The sequence below is a fragment of the Erigeron canadensis genome, chromosome 3 (genome assembly GCF_010389155.1).
Source record: "Erigeron canadensis isolate Cc75 chromosome 3, C_canadensis_v1, whole genome shotgun sequence".
Classification (NCBI taxonomy): Eukaryota; Viridiplantae; Streptophyta; class Magnoliopsida; order Asterales; family Asteraceae; genus Erigeron; species Erigeron canadensis.
This window is the reverse complement of record NC_057763.1, coordinates 16,887,676-16,907,395: the sequence shown is the minus strand read 5'-3', so window position 1 is coordinate 16,907,395 and position 19,720 is coordinate 16,887,676. Positions and strand designations below refer to the sequence as shown.

Here is a 19,720-nt window from a genome sequence, read left to right as displayed (position 1 = left end):
AAGTGTGTGTTATTCAGGTATATTGGTATTAAATGTGTGTCAAGGTTATGATTAGGTTATGATTTCTAAGGAATTGAGGGCTATTTATAGTCTAAACTAACCAACTATGCTAATTATCACAATTAGCCCCTCAACCTTAGAAATCATCAACACATGACTTAACAACAAGTAAGTCTATAACTTAAATTACAATGTATCACTATTTTTTGATTTCTAACAGTTGCTACAAGAGTTTGATATAGAAATCAAGGACAAAAAGGGTGCAGAAAACTTAGCAGCTGACAATTTGAGCTGATTGGAAGACCCAAATCGGGAGGAGCTTCAAGATGGGGAGATTAAGGATAACTTCCCCGATGAATATTTAAATGTTATTTCTAACTCTAATGAAGGTCCTTCGTTTGCTGATATTGCTAATTATTTGGTTTTAGGTGAAATACCGGATGATTTCTCGGGTCAACAAAAGAAGAAGCTCATATTGGATGCTAAGCACTACTTTTGGGATAGTCCATATTTGTTTCATTCTTGTGCAGATGGTATGGTGAGAAGATGTGTAGCTGGAGCTGATACTCGGGAGATTCTTGATGCTTGTCACTACGGGCCAACTGGAGGTCATTATGGTCCTTCAGTTATAGGTAAAAAGGTTTTTGATGCAGGTTTCTATTGGCCTACAATCTTCAAGGAGGCTCAAACGTTGGTGGAAACTTGTGACATTCGCCAAAGACAATGGAGCATCACTAGACGGGATGAAATGCCACAGCAAGGAATTCAGGTATGCGAAGTATTTGATATTTGGGGCATTGACTTCATGGGACCATTCCCACCGTCTAATAAGTTTTAGTATATTTTGGTTGCTGTTGACTACGTGTCTAAGTGGGCTGAAGCCAAGGCTTTGCCTACAAACGATGCGAGGGTAGTCATTGATTTCTTGAAGCAGTTATTTAGTCGTTTTGATTGCCCTAGAGCCTTGATTAGTGATCGTGGTACACATTTTGCATATCATCAACTAGCCAAGGTTCTTAAAAGATATGGTGTGTGTCATTACTTTTCTACTTCTTATCATCCAAAGACCAGTGGTCAAGTGGGGAACACTAACCGAGCATTGAAAAGGATTTTAGAGAAAACTGTTGGGGAGAACCCCAAAATTTGGTCTAAGAAGTTAGATGACGCCTTATGGGCATTTAGGACGGCTTTTAAGACGCCAATTGGCACCACGCCATACCGGTTGCTCTACGATAAGACTTGTCGTTTACCAGTTGAATTAGAGCATAAGGCGTATTGGGCGTTGAAAAACTTGAACCTAGATATGATGGAGGCCGGTGAACTTAGGATGTTGCAACTTCATGAGCTCGATGAGCTTAGGTGGGGTGCATATGAGAACTCTAGGATTTACAAGGAGAAAACTAAGGTTTATCATGACAAAAGGATCCGTAGGAAGAAGTTTAAGGTTGGGGCAAAGGTTTTGTTGTTCTTGTCAAAGTTTAAAATTAAACAATCTAAGTTAACTTCTAGGTGGATAGGACCTTTTGTGATAAAGCATGTTTATCCGTTCGGCTATGTTGAGCTGTTTAAAAGAAATGGAGACGGTTCGTTCATTGTTAATGGCCATAGGTTGAAGTTGTATTTGGAAGAAGATCAAGAGGAGGGGATGGTTGAAGAAATCCCCATTTTTGAATCTGAAACTTAAATGATGGTCGAGTCTAGCTCATGACTCATTAATAAATTAAGCGCTTCTCGGGAGGCAACCCGTGTTTGATTTTGTTTTATTGAATTTTCATTTTCTTTTCTTTAGTTAGATTTGATTTTGTTTTGTCAAGAAAGTGCAGGTTCAGGTTTGGTATGAAACGAATTGAGGTAAGTTTTGTATTAAAAAAAAAAAGAAAATTTTCTGGAAAACTCCCCACTGCGCCGCAGTGGGGGTGACACAGGCTGGATGCGCCGTAGCCAAAAGTCTCGTCCATTGTGAGGGAAAAATCCCCCACTGCGCCGTAGTGGGGTGTGACATGGTGACTGCGCTGCAGTGTGGGAAGGCCTAAGCCCACTGCACCGCAGTGGGCATGTTGACTGGTCAAAAGGGGGAATGGGGTTTAAATCAGAAAAAGGAAAGATTCTATTTACCACAAAGATCAAAATTGCCTTATCTCTTTTCTCTCTATAACAGAACCGAACGGGTAACTTCACAAACCCCCCAAAGCTCCGATTTTTACCTCTAATCCACCACAAAACTTGCACTTTTCTTCTTCTTCTTCTTAGATTATCACTCATTCATCAATATCATGGGGTAGATTGTAAGTTTGTCTTGATTTTAATCTTTTTAATTTCTTTAATTTTTGTTTTTTCAATTTTTAGAGGTTAATTGCCGAATTGGTTGGTGGGTTTTGTGGGTAATGTGTTAATTATGCTAATGTGATGTTCAATTTCATGTATCTAACACTTGTTCATCCGGATTTGAGTCAAAATCAAACCCAGGGTTTTGAAAAATTAGGGCTTTTTGATGAACAAATGTGGTGGAGGGGGGGGGGAATTAAAGTGTGATTAAGTAGTAATTGTTGCTTAATATAGCTGATAGAATGATTAATTACCCCTGTAAGTTTGCTTTAATTTGTGAAAAACTTGATGAACTTGCCCAGATAAGCATGTCACTGCGCCGCAGTGGTGGTAAGTTTAACCCACTACGCCGCAGTCGGACCCTCGTGACCTGCAAATGTTTCGAACCCCACTGCGCCGCAGTGAGGGAGTGCCAAGTCCCACTGCGCCGCAGTGGGAACTCTTGTCCGAATTTGTCCTATGCCTCACTGCGCTGCAGTGAGGTGGTGCTTAAGCCCACTGCACCGCAATGGGATGACTCTCCTGCCCAATTTTATTCGTTATCTTGCATGATTCACTTTGTATTCCTCATTTAACATGTTTGTTTGTTTATGTTTTGTGATTGTAGGATGCTGCCGGTGTTGATAAAAGAAAGAACCCCGAAGTGGGTCAATCAAGTGGGACCGCGGAGGTTCCCACTAAAGCTGCGAGACAACAACCGGAACCACCAACTCTCAAGTTTTGGCCGGGACAACTCAATGAAAAACATGCTTGGCTCGAGTTCAGGGGGGTCAAGCAACCACATAAGAACACTTATCTCAATAAGTTGTTCACCATTCATAAACACGTGGTTTGCCCACCCAGGTATCTCCACCCTACTGTTGCTCAACATTTTGGTATTCAGGGTGATATAAATAGATGGTTTTGGGTTGAGGCTCAAGTGGGAGACCAGGTTGTTACTAGTAGTTTGTGGCAAAATGTGTTTAGTAACCGGGAACCGGTGTATAGGGAGTTGTGTTTAGAGTTCTTTTCGACTCCGAAACTGTCGAAGGATTTGCATAAGGTAAAGGACATTTTTGAAGAGAGATGTGTTGCATTCTACTCTGGGGGAACTTAAAGGAAAATTTCTATAGTGCAGTTCGGGTATTACTGTGGAATGTGTTCAAGGGAGGAGTTAGCTAATCCGGAGTTTAGGGCACTGTTGAGGAAAGGGTTATATGTTAAGCAGGATATTGGTGATGGTGAGTCCATAGCACAGTATTGGATTCGTATTTCTGGGGGAGAAGCCTGGCCGTCTGGTGGTACGGTTAGTGTTTCTAAGATTAAGAATGTGCGGTTGAGGTTGTTGCACCGCCTGATTGTTACATTTTTGGTACAAAGGTCCACTCATTGGGACAAAGCGTACCAAACAGATTTATGGCTTATTAAACTGCTTTCTGAGCGGGCACCGAGCAGGTTTGCACTAGCCCCTCTGGTTGTTTTTTGGACAGGATGTGCAACCATAGTGATTCTATGTTGGTGTTGGGACATTTTATTACCCGAATCTATAAGAGGATGGGTATTTTTGAGTCCGAGGACTGTCAGACTGATCTTCCCCACCCATTCATCAGGAGAGTTTAGAAGAGAAAGAATTGGTTAAGGCAAAGATTTTGCTCCACCCAGTTTCTCCTGTGGATACCCTGGACAACATGAGTGATGATAGTGATGATGATGACTCTCATCCGGTTCCGTGGGATGGAGTCATATGTTGATTGATTGTTATTCATATCGGTATCTGGATGACTGTACCTTATACATTGTTTTTTATTTTCTGTCTTTATTTTCTGGTATCCACCCTACGGGGTGATGAAACATTTGTATTTTCATTTCCTTTTATTTTTCTTTAGATTTTGCATGAAACAGTAGTACTTTGATAATCTTGGAAATTTGGTTTAATTTTGATGCAAGTGAAGCAGGTTCTTACATTTAATGGCTATAGCGCAACACAAGTGTAGGGGGAACCCCTTGGATTCTCTTGTCATTTTTTTCTATGGCATCAATGTGTTGAGTGTGTGATGGTGTGCGTATGCTGGCAGTAAGTTCAGCGCTTTAGTGTTGATTAAATGTATGATGCACACACAACTCTCGCACCTTCCATTTTGGTACAAGTTGTTTCTCCAGCCAACCAAAGTGTTCTTCCTAATTCGGAAGCGCAATTTTTGACACGGGATCGACTAACTTGTTTCAAAACGAAATGTGTCCTTATTCCGGTATGTGCTCTTATTTTTCTATGTCGCTTACCCCTATTTACTTTTGTTTGACCGAATATGGACATTGAGGGCATTGTCCATCTTAAGTGTGGGGGGTGGCAAATAGGTTTAAGCTACCGGGTTTATCGCTTTTGTTATTTTGCCATTGAGATTTCTATCGGTTTTGTTGATGTGTCCCTCTCGTAGGCCTTTGGATTCTATCTAAGGGTATGAGTCTCCATTTCGAGCTCTTTATAGTGATGTGCATGTTTAAAACTGGTGCTTTTAATTTGGCGGAATGATAGAAGTTGATATGATTTTTAAACTTGAGTTGAACTTGTCCTTGTGGTAAAATGCTTTTGTCATTAAACTTTTAACTTAATAAGCAATTTTACTACAAAATTTTTCCTTGACAATTTTTTTTTAATTGGCGAAGTATGTTCTGAACGGTTATTTGACTAGTCCTTTGGGATTGATAACATTACTTGCATGCTCATATATATCCAAAACACCCAAATGTGAGATTTCATCAATTCATATATAGTTGTGTCAAGTGACGGTTTTGGTTTGATTGCCTCGTAAATATGTCCCTCTCTTAGGCTCTTGGATTTATTCGGGAGTAAGGGTTTTCATTTTGATGCCCTGCACTAGGATGTGCATGTTTGAGGTATTTCTAAGCCATTTCCGGGTTCTTCTCTCGATAAGAGTGTGCCGGTGATGTGTTGATTTTAGAACTTGGCTTGGTGATCGTGACGAGTACATCGGATAACGAATTGGCATTTAGGTTTGACCATACTTTTTCTTTCTTTCTTTTCACTTTTCTTTTGTATACAACCTCATACATATACTTGTATATACATACATTTTTTTCCCTTTCTTTGTATACCTTAGCAAATTATACACATATACATCCCTTTAACTTTACCTTCACCTTTGTATAAATCCACCTTTATATATAAACTTCACCTAATTATACCTAACTATACCGATAGTCTAATCTGGGGGACCACTGATTGTCATTGGTTTGTTTGGATGGTTTGGGAGAGCTTCAGTGGATTGCTTAGTAGAATATTCTTGTCTATGAGAATACGTCAATGGGTTAAGTTATTGGGGATTGTCTTGGATGGTTCAAACAAAGAAAGTGAAGAGTTATAGACATGATCATCATTGTAAGAGGATACTTACTAGTAGAGTAAAAATGGTTCAAAAAGAATAAAAAAATTATGAAAAACAGAAAAATTAAAAAAAATTAAAAAAGAGAGAGAACTTGGGCTACTAGTGGGTATTTATCATTCTTAATTGTCTAGAAAGTTTGTTGTATCATTATTATGGAAGACTTAGTTGATAATAAGTTGTTTGAAGTTGGTATACCACAACGGTGTCGGGTTTGCTTGGTACTTTGGAGGTGTGTTCGCGGGATATCATCTTATGGGTTGGTGGTTTGTTGGCAATCAATGGTATGGGTTTGATTGGACTATTTTATACATTTTTCATATATATCTTATACTTTTGATTCTTACCTTTCACCTTTAACCTATAAATTTCCCATACTTCCTTATACATATCCATTTATACATAGCCTTAGTTTAACTATACAACCACCCTTATGGCTATTTTGACGATGTACTTGATCCTTGCACCGTTTTGGTGGAGTGACGATCCTAGTTCAAGCCTATGGTAAAAGAGTATACATCACGACTAAGCTATGAGTGATTCTTCATATATTCCACCCCAAAAGTAAGTTTGTTGGATTAGAATGATATTGATAGATTCGTTTGTTTCACTTATGCTTAGTTGATTATCGTAGCTTGCGGATTGTTCCGGTATTGTCAAACATTTCGGGTTTTCATTTAAGATTAAAACTGCTTCACCCGCTTTTTGTCATTCGACATGCTCGGTGTTGCTTCTTTTTGATGCTTGTCACTTGTTTGATAGTTTGCTTGTCAAGGATTACTGTTATTTAAAGTTTGGATTTGCTTGAGGACAAGCAATGCTCAAGTGTGGGGGGATTTGATGTGACCAATTTATACGCATCGCCCACATCATTATTGGCCTATTTCTTATGTGTTTTAAGTCGTTTTCGTATGCATTTTGTGCGTTTACAGTGTTTTTTAGTGTTTTCAGGCTCTAAACAGGTTACGCGTTCAAGTGGACATTATCGGATGATTTAGTGGCCAAGAGATTGATTCATGAGATCAAGAGTTGATAAAGTTAAGATGATTGAAGAGTTTAGCAAGCTTAAAGATCGAAAGACGAATTTTACACAAAGCTTGTGACTGCGCTGCAGTAGAGGATGCTATGCCCACTACGCCGCAGCCTTTATTCTCGGAAACATGTTGAACTAACCCCACTACGCCGCAGTGGGGGTTGCACAAGGCTAACTGCGCCGCAGTCAGAAGATGGTTAATTGAAGCCGTGGATTTGGGCTGCGCCGCAGTGGAGGTATCTATTCCCACTACGCCGAAGTCGCCGAAGGTCAAAGTCAAACCTACCTTACTGAGGCACTGCGCCGTAGTGAGGGGATGCACATCTCACTGCGCCGCAGTGAGTCCACGGGATCTGAAGGTTTAATTCGTTTCTACATCAGAATTTTAGGAGAGTATAAATAGAAAACAAAACCCTAACTTCCAATTTATCCAAAGTATTTCTAAGAGCTGCTCTACAAGGGGTTCTATCAGGTGTCCAAGCAAGAGGTTTTTCTTAGGCGGATCCACTGAAGATTCACTAGCACCCATTTAGATCGTATTAATTTTCTGTCTTGCAATTTTCTACTTTCTCAAGCGATTGGTACAATATGTTCTTCTATTTTATTGATTATTATTATTCTACAATCATGAGTGGCTAAACTGTTTATCATCCACCTTGATGTAACGAGACGAATGATGTGATTGCAATATTTTTAATTCAAAAGAGTTTATTAAATTATCGTTGTTCCGTGATCTTGATGATTTAATTCTTTTTAATAATTAAATATGATATTGGTTGCATATATTTCTTCGTTGGTGGTACCAGTTGAATGTATGTGTGATTTTAAAATGGTTACTTGTCTATGAGTAATTATCACTAGTTCATGGTATGATAGTGAATATCATTTTAAGAAAAGAGTAATTTTGTCAACGTGATTCATAGCGGTTGGTGGTACCACGTTATTGTCACATAGGTGTAATTGATAATTCGATAGTCAATCAAACTAATTGTTGGAAAAAGTTGTATTTGCTTTGGTGGTACCGGCTTGGTTAATTTAACTAGCAATTAGGTGATTCGGTAATTTGTTCACGGTTGGTGGTACTACGTGAGCACCTTAATCTTGTCACGATTATCTTCAAACTCTAAAGAATTTGATCTTAATTAAATGCAATCACATTTGAAGTCGAGTGAAGTCGAGGTGGATGACTTTTATTATTATTGTCTGAGGTACTCTTTTATTTTATGCAATTCGTTTTTAAATTAAATTTGTAAAAGGAATTTCGAAGCAACACCCGTTTTACAAACCATTTCATCAAACAACTAGTCAGTCCAATCCCTGCGAACGAACACGGTCATACCTCTTAACTATATTACAAATGATCGGGTCCACTGCCCGTGAGTCCGTAGTAGTGAGTTCTTAGGTGATTCTAGTTTATAAATTTTAAAGCTCGATTTTGCACATCAAATGCCTTAGTGATGTATATGTTAATGTGTTTAAGATGTCAAAGGTGATTAAGATGTGTTAAATGTGTTGGTAAGTATTCCCGTTAAGTCGTTTAAGCGTTAGATGTGAAGATGTAAAGTTGAGGGGCCTAAGTGCAAGCCTAGAAAGTTGTTCCAACAGGTCAAGGGGTCATTAGGGTTAATGAAAACACAATTTCAGTTCTCATTCTTCCCTCTCCAAGCCTTAGGACGCCCCCTCCCTTCCCTTGATCAATGCGTGTTATGATCGTTTCTTGGTGATTTGAAGAGGTTCTGATCCATAGTTTGCATCCTTCTTGTAATCTACAGGTATTTGAGGTATTATTACATTGATTTCATGTCCTTTCAATTCCTTGATTCGTTTCATAACGGATCTAGGTCATTAGAGGATTAATTGATGTCAAAAAAGTATGTTTTGATCGATTCGGTAACCTAAAATGCTTGTTATTGTTGTGCAAATCAAGTAGGATTAATCAATTATTTCATTGCATCATTATGGTCTTAAAATTATGAATTTTGAGGTACAAAAGTCGTTCATAAGGTTTAGGTCATTTGGGGTGTGTTTGGTTATGTTTTGGAGGTTAAACAATGAGTTGTGTGCAGATTCGGGGCCAGTTGTGGCGCAACCAGAAAACAACTTAAGTTGCGACGCAATTTCAACATGCATATATTCCCACATAAACAATGAATAAGCTGAGGGTTTTCGAATGAATAAGCAAAAACAAAACTTTATTTACAAACAAAAATAACCTGAAAATACTGGGGAAAAAGAAAAGAAAGATGATCCAAAGAGTGGTAAGGCAGCGACACAGACGAATCATTCTGACCAGGCCACGTCTTCTAGAAAGGGTGTTCAACATATACCCTATGCTTCGAACATTTACTGGTCCAAATAAATCCATATGTAGCAACTAAAATGGATAGGCATTAGAATTCTGAGTCTTCGGCTTATGCGGCTTCTTAGTTTGTTTTCCTTTAAGACACGACACACATTTATCTTCCACCATAAATCGCTTATTTGGAACACCGAGAACTAATCTATTGCTTGTAATATAGTTCGTTTTTCTGAAATGGATATGACCCATTCTTCTATGCCATAGCAGAGATTCATCCACAGAAGCTTTGGTAAGTAGGCATACTTGCTCCACTGAATCAACAACACCTAATTCCAAACCAAAGATGCCCTTCTTTCTTGGAGCTTTCAACAAGATCCATTCTTCTGGAATTGCATAACTTGGTTTCAAGATCAGGGCTTCCCTTTTGGTAAAATGAACTGGATTCTCTTTGTCACATATTTGAGACACACTCATCAGAGTATGCTCCAACTGCTCAACAAAGTTAACGTTATCCATTTTAATCTTCCCATTGATGACTTTTCCAATACCGAAAATACTACTGCCCTTGGGACCAGCAAAACTAACATAAGACCCTTTAACAGGTGTAAAATCTGTTAATAGTCTCTTGTCACCAGTCATATGTCTAGAATATCCACTATCGACAAACCATATCCCAATAGGTTTCCTTAGTGGTTTCTTCTGTTCAAGGACTTCTAGATGTGCAATAAAGCCCGCCTCAGCTTCCGTAACCATACATTTACATTCAACTCTTACTGGACTTGATGGATTAGGTTCCTCTTCTACCATCTGATGAAATCTATCATGATCATCTGTACTGGCAAACATTGTGTAGTCGAATGAATTATTAACAAGATCGTTCATTCCTCCATCCAAGTCTTGTATATCAGCCATGAATACATGATTCTGATCATCGGTACTAGTTAAACCCCAATTATATGTACCATCACTTTGTACATCCAAAGCTCTCAAGTTGTCTGGTTCTCCTGAGCTTCTATTCCCAGTATTAGCATATTGACGCCCTGAATTCTGACCTACAATAGAACCACCCTGATTGAACAATCTGACGGCCTGTAGCTGAATTGTTGTCCCATCTTGGCCTCTGACATTCTCGTGCAAAATGTCCAAAACCATCACAGTTAAAACACTTCACTTTGGTTTTATCAAATCCCACTTTAAACACTGAACTCTCAATGTTAGCATTGCTAATTGTCAGTTCAGATCCATTTCTTCCAGATCATCTGGATCAACTTGCTTGTAATCCTCCCTAACCATATCAGGATTAGTCAGTTTTCCTCCAATTAAGTTCTCATGAGCAGACACATACGAAGCAAGCATGCCCAAATGTCCCTTAGCAGATCTTATGCTCATTGACATCCCTGTTAAACGCGAGCTTGGAGAACTACTATTCTGATTCCCATCATGAACAACCATGGTTGATTCCGGAGAGGTTACATACATCAAGTTGTTGTCAGAATCCATCGTCATCTTTAACTTATCATCATCTCCACTGTAGAAGGCAGTAATCCCTCCACTTGAATATTTAATAGAAGGAATGCTTGACTTGCTATGATAAAGTTTCGGACGCTGAACAAAAACACTGCTACATGCTTCCTTCAATTTTCATTTCATATCTTGACCTCTAAGCTTTCAAATAATCTGCTCTAGAGTCCATGTACCAAATTCGGGATTTTGCTGGATAGAAAGTGACAAACCCTTCCCATTTAATTGGAAGAGCTTCCAGCAACTTCTCGATAACATCCTCTGGATCTGGTTTATACCCAAAGTAAGCAAGCTCAATCAGCAGATGACTGTAACGAATCAACATCTCATCAAGGGATTCATCTTTAAAGCTTGTGAATACATAATACTGTTTATTCGACAAGTCCTTTCTCCTCTTCTTGAGATCATCGCCACCTTCACAATGCTCTTTGAGTGCATCCCATAAGCCTTTTGCACTTTCATACTTTTCAAATAAGTGCAAGAATTCCCCTTGGAGAGCCATACGGAGTGATCCTAAAGCCTTACTTTCAGCTTCGTAGTGTTTTCTTTTATTATCCATTTGCTCATACGTAGCCAACTTTCCACCACTCGAACCTGGAATATCCTTGTTGATGCGTAAAACACGCAATAACTCAAGCACAAGGGAAATTAAACAAAATGGAATTAGATATTTTTGGTATTTTCTGGATTGTATGAAATAAACAACAAAACAAGACGATAAATAAAATGATAGATAAAAGAATCCACCACCAAGATTCGTAAAGGCCAAGCCACCGGCACCAAGGATAAAGGAAACACTTCAACCCACCACTATGTTTGATAAAGGTCTAGCCACTACAAACACAGATAAAGGAATCGAAGATTTTGGATCTCACCACTATAATTGATAAAGGACGAACCACCACAATTATAGATAAAGGGATCACTCCAAACCACCAAGATCAAAGATCTATAAAGGTAAATGAAGATTTTTAAGAAATAGAGGCTGCTCTATTAATTTCATTCAACTCAACATAATCTGTGATACAATGAGAAATGAGCCCCTATTTATAGATAACTACCTGCCTAGGAATCATTGAAACAAAAAATAATAAGGAAATAAAATAAATAAAAGGCTGACACATGGTGGGGACAACCACTAACAAAATGGACCAATAGAAAGAGCACGCATAAAGCTTATAGAAATATTCCTTTTGCAGCCGGGCCCACAAACCGTTAGGAATAACGTTGTCACACGCCCCGTCTTTTTGTCTTTATCACAGCTGTCATCCACTTTCCTTGCTGGGTCCACCAGACACATGACAAACTTTATTATTCAGAAACAAACTTTATTGAGGCAACTGGAGAGTGACATATGGACTTCCACTGGAGACTTAAATCTGGAGCATTCATCAGTAGACTTGACTGGAGGGTGGTCACTGGAAAGCGTTTAAAGAATCCACTAGCCATAACCCAACTTGAATTATGGCAAATTTACAGCTGCACCATGAAAGTGGGTTCCATTACCTTAAAGTGGTTTACTGATGTGAAATGGACCCCGAGTTGTTCTCATTTGAGTAAAAATCATGAACTCATTTTGTACGCAAATCAGTTCCAAGTGTTCTACCCGATCTTATTTTGTTTTAAAAGGTTATTTGGTGATCCTATCAACCCTCATGGCACTACACTTTTATGGAGACTGAATAATGTGAGTGAAGAAGTATCTTTGATTTGGGTCAGCTTAGAATACTCAGAATGGAGTAGTATCACTTCGAGTCTGTGTCAGTTTGGAGGACTCTTAGTCTCAGAACGTGATCAATTGACAAGCTGGATCAGATTGGGACTAACTCAGATTGAAGAAGAACTAAAAATAACCAACACTTTGTGTGTGATCTGACTCAGCTTAGGCAAGGATCAGCTTGGAAGCATAATAATCAGCTTAGTCTACCAGCTTGCATGTTGGGTCAGACTAAGGGTGAATCAAATGTAGAGGTTGGTGCCCACGTTTGAATCCTAATCTTATTGGCTACCACTACACATGGGAAATGGAGCGGACCAATGGAATGTAGATGAGGACAAGAAAGGACTGTCATAGAGATGCTTGGTGCCTTTATTTCATTGGTTGATCTTTTTGTGATGTCTATTTGTAGTTTTGTTCCTTTTTCTTATTGGAGGAACTAAAACAGAATGTACTATCTTGTCTAGGATAGAATAATCTTTATTTCTTTTACTTCTATATGTAGAGGTTGTTATCAATTGTAATAGACAGATAATGTTGATGTTTGAATGAGAATTAATAGAGCAGCCTCTATTTCTTAAAATCTTCGTGACCTTTTTAGATCGTTGATCTTGGTGGTTTGAAGTGATCCCTTTATCTTTAATTGTGGTGGCTAGTCCTTTATCAATTAAAGTGGTGAGATCTTAAATCTTTGATTCCTTTATCTATATTCTTGGTGGCTTTGCCTACGAATCTTGGTGGTGGATTCTTATCTATCTTTACTTTTATTGTCTAGTTTGTTTGTTTGTCGTATAAATCAGAAAATCCACACAAAAGTATTAATTCCACTATGCTACTTCTTCGTTTTGATTTGTATTTTGGTTGTCGTTAATTTCTGAATTTCATCAAGAAAGCCTAGGAAATGGATTTTAGGGAAAACCCCTAAAATCTCGTATCATTTGGTATCAGAGCCAGGTTCTAAAAAGGTTTCTTAATATTTTTGTCCGTGGGTTTTGTTATTTGGTTGTTGTTTTAGGTTCAAAAAGTTTCCATGACTCTTTTGTCTTTTGGGTTTGTGTTAAAATCTGTTTGAGAAAGTTGTCTCAGTTTTCAGATCTAAGGTTTCCTTGTATTGTTTTAGACCTGATTCCTCTTGTTCTTTAAATATTTAAGGTTTAAATATCAAAACTGATCTTCCTGTTCAGACTTGATTTCTTTTTGTTGTTACCATTTAAGCTAGGAATCTTAATATAGATAGACAGCTTGAATCTCTTGAAAAACAAGTTGGAAGAGTTTTAGATGTTGTGGAAAAGGATGGAATAAGAATGGATAGAGGAGATGGTGTTAAAAGAAAATCTGGTCCTTGTTATTCAAGCCATGAATCTAGGAGGTGTAAGTCTGATTTGGAAAGTATTAAAGAAGTCCCACCAGATTTTGAAGGTTCTTCAAATTCAGGTGATTATTTTAAATGCGTTAAGGCCATGGATAGGTTTATAGCAACTAGGGATTATGATGATAAAAGAGGTCATAAGGTGGTGGTGGTAAAGTTGAAGAAATATGCTTCTTTTTGGTATAAAAGTAAGGAATACAAAAGGCAGCTTGAAGGCAAAAAGAAGGTGAAGACCTGGTCTAAGCTGAAGAAGTATATGCGAAGAAGGTTTGTTCCTCAACCTCACAGGCATGTTAAGAAGACTGATCCAATTATGAGCCTCCTTCATTTAAAGAGTCAATCAGCCCGAAAGTCTTTTAAGAGTAAACAAAGGTTAAAGGAGACCCAAGGGAGCTGAGTCAAAAGAAGTGTTTTAAATGTCATGAATTTGAACACATCCAAGCTAAGTGTTCAAAGTCGAGGACTCTTACACTAGAAGAAGTTGATGAACCAAAATTTGAACCTGAATATGAAGATACATTTGTCTTTGATAAAGATCCTAATGAAGAAGAAAAGATTAAGGATGCTAGTGATTCTCTTCTGAATGCTTTCACTAAAAGGGCTCAACCAGAAATTGTTTATCAATCATGCATCTATGATGAAGCTGATAACGAGTTGATTGAAACTGACCTTAGTGACTACTTGCTGATCAGAAACATTAATCATTCACATGAGGTTCCTATTGATGAAGTTCAACAACAAGTTGTTTTGCAATCATGTGTTTATGATGATGCTAACAAAGAAGAAGTTATAGAAGTTGATTTTGAAGATTCTTTGAAGATTAAAGAAGTTGTGCATTTAATTGACGTTCAAGCTGATGCAGCTCAGTCAAAAACATCAGCTTACATGGCGGAAAATTTTGGAATGGCGATGAAGCCGCATCCAACACAACACCAAGTTCAAGAACCACAACAAAGGTAAGAGTGGCTAACCAAGTATTTGTCCCTCCATTTATTAGGGCAGATTATCATGGTATGGTTTCTTTGGATGCTTATTATTTGCTATTGGATAGGCTTTTGCTGTATAGTAACTATATTACTCATGATAGCCACTTGAAATCATACTCATTCATTTTGAAAGAGAAGGAAAACACTCTTAGTCCTATAATGTCTAGTAAGGTTGTTGAATCTGAAATGGAGACTAGTAATGAAGGTTTGTTATTGCAATTTCACCGGATATTGCAATTTCACTTTGATTTTGTTCTTCTTTCGATTCATCATTATAAACAACACAACTTTGAATAATTAACGGATTTCATGACGAGGTGAGGTGAAATATGGAATGAATTGTATGATCGTTTTGTGATTTTAAGCACATAGTCCAAGCTAGAGGTCTCGACACAATAATTGCACTAGTTCTAACCTAGTGTACAACAATGGTTCACACAATATGATGATCACGAGAAATAATGCTACGCTAACAATCCAAATCAATCGTCGACGAGGCGTTTTTTCTCTCATGAAATTGAAGGATATAACGGATAAACAAGTGTGATACATGCATTATGACTCACAATTGGCATATTACCTTCAATTGTACATTTCTATGTTTTTACTTGTTAGCAACTCTATCAAGCGGCTTATAAATCACTCATGTCATGCAATCTAGCCTACACTACCTAGCTCCACTTACATGTACCTTTCCAATCACAAGAAAACCTCATTTTACAAACATATATAACTAATATAACTCGAATATTTTGTCTCTTTGATTCAATTCAATATTACAAGAAAGTAAATCAACATCTAAACTAGAAACATAAATGAAATTAACTAGAAATTAAATCTAGCTACGAGTTGAAAATGCAAAAACATCAAAACAAACCTAGAAAAGCACATAGTCACACAAGAGAAATAGAAAAATGGATAGAAGGTACCAATCACTGGCGTGGACCCTGAGGTGGTCCAAAGATCGACTCCATCAAACTCCGATACAAAGACTGACCATCAAATGAATCATGAGCAGCAGTAGAAGAAGAAGCTGCAGAAAATGATGTTGGGGGATCACTCGGACCAGTCTCCATCCGTCCTACACAAGACTGCTGTGGTAACCACTCAGAATCGTGGCTCTGAGGGTAAGCGGGATGTTTCTCCTCCTCATAATCTCCTATGGTCTGAAAGTTATAAACTGGAGGAGTCTCGATGAAAGGAAGTCCCGCAGTGTGATCCTCGTGATGACGAACAGCTTCCGTATCCTGAAATCTTCTCCTAATCTCCAACTCGTGAGCATATGCCATTGCTCGCTCATAATCTCTCTGCTCTTGTCGCCTAGTTCTTGCTTCTTCAGCTTGTTGAGCAGCCAAATCCCACATACTCTTCTCAAAAGAAGTCCATCGATGATAATCATTAGGCCGCTTAATCCCAACATTCGGCCTATTTCCTCCTCTTCCTGCATCTAACACACCAGCACATATCCTTGGTAGTTCTTCCTCAATCCCCACATTATCACCACTCGGCTCACCATGCTCATCAACATCCATAGGCCCCACAAGCTCCAATTGTGCCTCAACCTCCTCCAAAGTTAATCCATCCTTAGGAGCTATCAAACGCCCCATTGATTTCAAATCCTTTAAAATCCTACATTGAGGCCTATCCTCCAAAGCCCACTCAGTTCCATTCAACAATTTCTTCATGGAAACAACAACTTGATTAACCGGAATTGTGGGTGAATCAATTGTAGCGGCTTTATGACTAAAGATTAGGCGAGTAATGAGCCTTGGATAAGGAATGATCAATTTAACCTTCTTATTGCGACCCTCCCAAAGGTTTGTCATGATAATGTGTCTAAGTGACAAATTCAACTTTCCCGTTACCAAAGCATACAACACTACAACTTCTTGTAACCTTATTGAACCCTTGTCACTACTTCTTGGACAAATATTCCAACTAATAATGCTCATGATCAAACGGGGTAACGGTTTCAACCTAGAACGGCTCAAATTCTTGTTTACATTCAAAGCATCTCGAGGATATGTGAACAACTCGGCTATCATCTCTACCAAGTTCATATCCGGGGCTACCCCATTTAATACATCATCAGACACAAAATCGAATGACATTTTCGACTTAGGACCTAAATCAAACTTCACTATTTTATCCAAAGTTTCAAAAGACATTGTGACATCTTTACCATCCACCTTACCGACTAACTTGGTGGTCTCGGGAGGTTTCTTACCATCAATCCTTTTCAATGTACCCAACCATTCCATAATACCTTCTAAATTCACTTCGGGGTCATCATTATTATTCCATACTAAGACATTTTTCCAACCAATATTTTCAAAAGCTTCAATGAACCCAAAACCCCTAAAATCTTTCAACAAAACTTTTCTCTCACCCAACAATTGTTTTTTCATATTTTCGGCCGTACCCATTTTATCTCTAAACAATACACATTGCCATTTATAAGGTAAAGAAGATAAGGGCTTACTACACGGCCATTCGGGCTTCTCTTCTTGTTGTTGAACTTCCATTGCTTGTTCTTGAGTTGTGTCATCTTCTTCGTCGTAATTAACCATCTTTCTCCTCCTTTTTTTGTTGAGGTTGATTCGAAGAAGTGGGCTCGGTTGACTTGGCTAGACTTTTCATCAATGCTCCTGCTTTTTTCTTCATCCTATCAACACAATTAACCAAAAAGTATTAAACTTTAATAAAGGTTAATAATTAAAAACAAGAAAAATAAAAATCTCTAAAATTCGTTTCTTAACTCACTTAATTCGAAAAATATAGGTCGAAATTGAGCAAACAAAAGTAAGGGTTTTATAGCTCTCGAAAAGTTATGCGATTTAGAGTCAAGAATCGTTTGAATTGATTAAGAATTGATGGAGATATGGTGATTTGAAATTCTAGGGTTTATGGAAAATCAAATAGGGAAGAAGAGAAAAAGAGAGGGAAGGAGAGAAAAGTCGATCGGCAGAGAGAGAGAGAGAGAGACGGTTTGTGTGTGTGACTATAATAAAATTTTTTTTTTTTTTTAATTTTAAACTAATTAAATAATAATAATCCAAACAATTTAACCCTAATTAGGTCATTTGACCCAGTCAACTTCCAGGTGACCCGACCCACGATGCGACCCAGATCGATCCTTCTTCTTCATTGGTCACCCGCCCCAAACGTACGCAGTCACCGTCCCGCACGCCACATGCCACCGTCCCAGACGGTGGTCTGGTTGTTCTTGTTTTGGCCGTCCAATGGCCGTAAGACAGAGAAGAGGGTTGTCTGATGGCCGTGCATCATTTTGAGTGAATCCAGGGAACCGTCTGGTGCGCCGCTAAGCCGTCTGACACGCCAGAGCTCTTTTTTATTTGACCGTGCGAGACGCCATGACCACCGTCTGGGACGGTGGTCTGGATTTTGGACTTTTGCCGTTTTGTCACCGTAAAACAGAGGGTGACCCCGTCTCGTGAGCGTGTGTCATTTCAGAACAAACTAGTTGGCCGTCTAAGACGTGGTCAACCGTCCAAGACGCCAGTTTTGACTTTTTTTTTTTTTCTTTTTTTTTTTTTAGTACAGCCACAACACCAAATTTTATTTTTTTTTTTAAACTTTTAAAATGAACTCCCTTCCCCAACTTAATCGTACGTTGTCCCCAACGTACACATAAATTAGAGAGAAATTAATCAGCTCGAAAAATTTCAAACCGTTCTTTGTCTCTTCCGAACCGACTTTCCCCAACTTAATTCTCAATTATGGTTTAATCGGTTAATCAACTTGCAAAGACTAGATACCAATTTGCAAAAACGTCTTCTTTTTCTCACCCAACCAACCTTCCCCAACTTAATTCTCAAACATAAGTGCCAAAAATTATCCAATTCGTGTAACTATGCGATAAAACATTAAAAACAACTAAACAAGAATGTACGAAAGCAAAAACATACCGAAATTGAAGATAGAAAACAAACAAACAAACAACGGGTTGCCTCCCGTTTAGCGCTAAGTTTATTGTCCTCAGCCCGACATTACCTCAATTTGATTCATGCAAGATCATAAGATGATGGACTTGAGATGAAGTTCACCATTTCTTTTGTAGAGCCATTAATGTCACTTGCATCTAAATAAGGCTTCAAACGGTGTCCGTTGACCATTTGCTTCACTCCATCTTTTGGATCCTCAATTTCAATTTCACCAAACTTTCCAACTCTTGTAATGACATATGGACCCATCCATTTGCTCTTGAGTTTTCCCGGAAAGAATTTCAATCTTGAATTGTAAAGCCAAACTTTTTGGCCAACTTCGAACACCTTTTTCTTCACCTTGGCATCATGAACCGCTTTCATCTTGTCTTTGTATGTTGATGCGCATTCATATGCTTCATTCCTCAATTCTTCCAATTCACACAATTGCAACTTTCTTTCCTTACCTGCACTCTCAAAATCCATGTTAACGGCCTTAACGGCCCACAAAGCTCTATGTGCAAGTTCAATTGGAAGATGACAACCCTTCCCATAAACCAACCGATATGGTGTAGTGCCAATAGGTGTTTTAAAAGCGGTTCGATAAGCCCATAAAGCATCATTCAATTTTGTTGACCAATCCTTTCTATCGGGCCCTACCGTCTTTTGCAAAATTTCTTTGATTTGCCTATTGGAAACCTCCACTTGACCACTCGTTTGTGGGTGGTAAGGAGTAGCAATTCGGTGGTTCACGCCATACCGTTTGAGAAGTTTGCCATCCAAACAAGGTTTTCTAAAAACCTAAAAATCTCTCCTTCTCCCTCTCTCTTGGCTTCGGCCGATATTAACAATAACATAGGGTTTCGGGTTTTTGTTTGGTTCGAGTAATTGGGTATTAACAAAGGTTGTTCGGATCGTGATCAAGTACTAGCATACATACATTCCAACGTTGTGTGTGCAATCGTAGAGAGGTTTAATTTAAATCTTATTATAAAGGTTTCTTGCTTTATTCTCTCCAATTTAAGGTACACGTTTTCTCTCTTGGTTAATTAATTAACTACATAGAATTTATATTCCGCTGCGTGCATTGTGATTTGATTTGATAATAGTTATATAACCCAACAGTGGTATCACGAGCCTACTATG

General features: G+C 38.4%; 1 protein-coding gene across 1 annotated transcript; it reads right to left on the bottom strand.

The window, feature by feature from the left end:
- Window positions 1-18,655: 18,655 nt before the first annotated feature.
- On the bottom strand, window positions 18,656-19,060 carry LOC122591574. Its single transcript, XM_043763834.1, has one exon. The coding sequence runs from the start codon at window positions 19,058-19,060 to the stop codon at window positions 18,656-18,658; it is 405 nt and encodes a 134-aa protein (XP_043619769.1).
- Window positions 19,061-19,720: the final 660 nt, after the last annotated feature.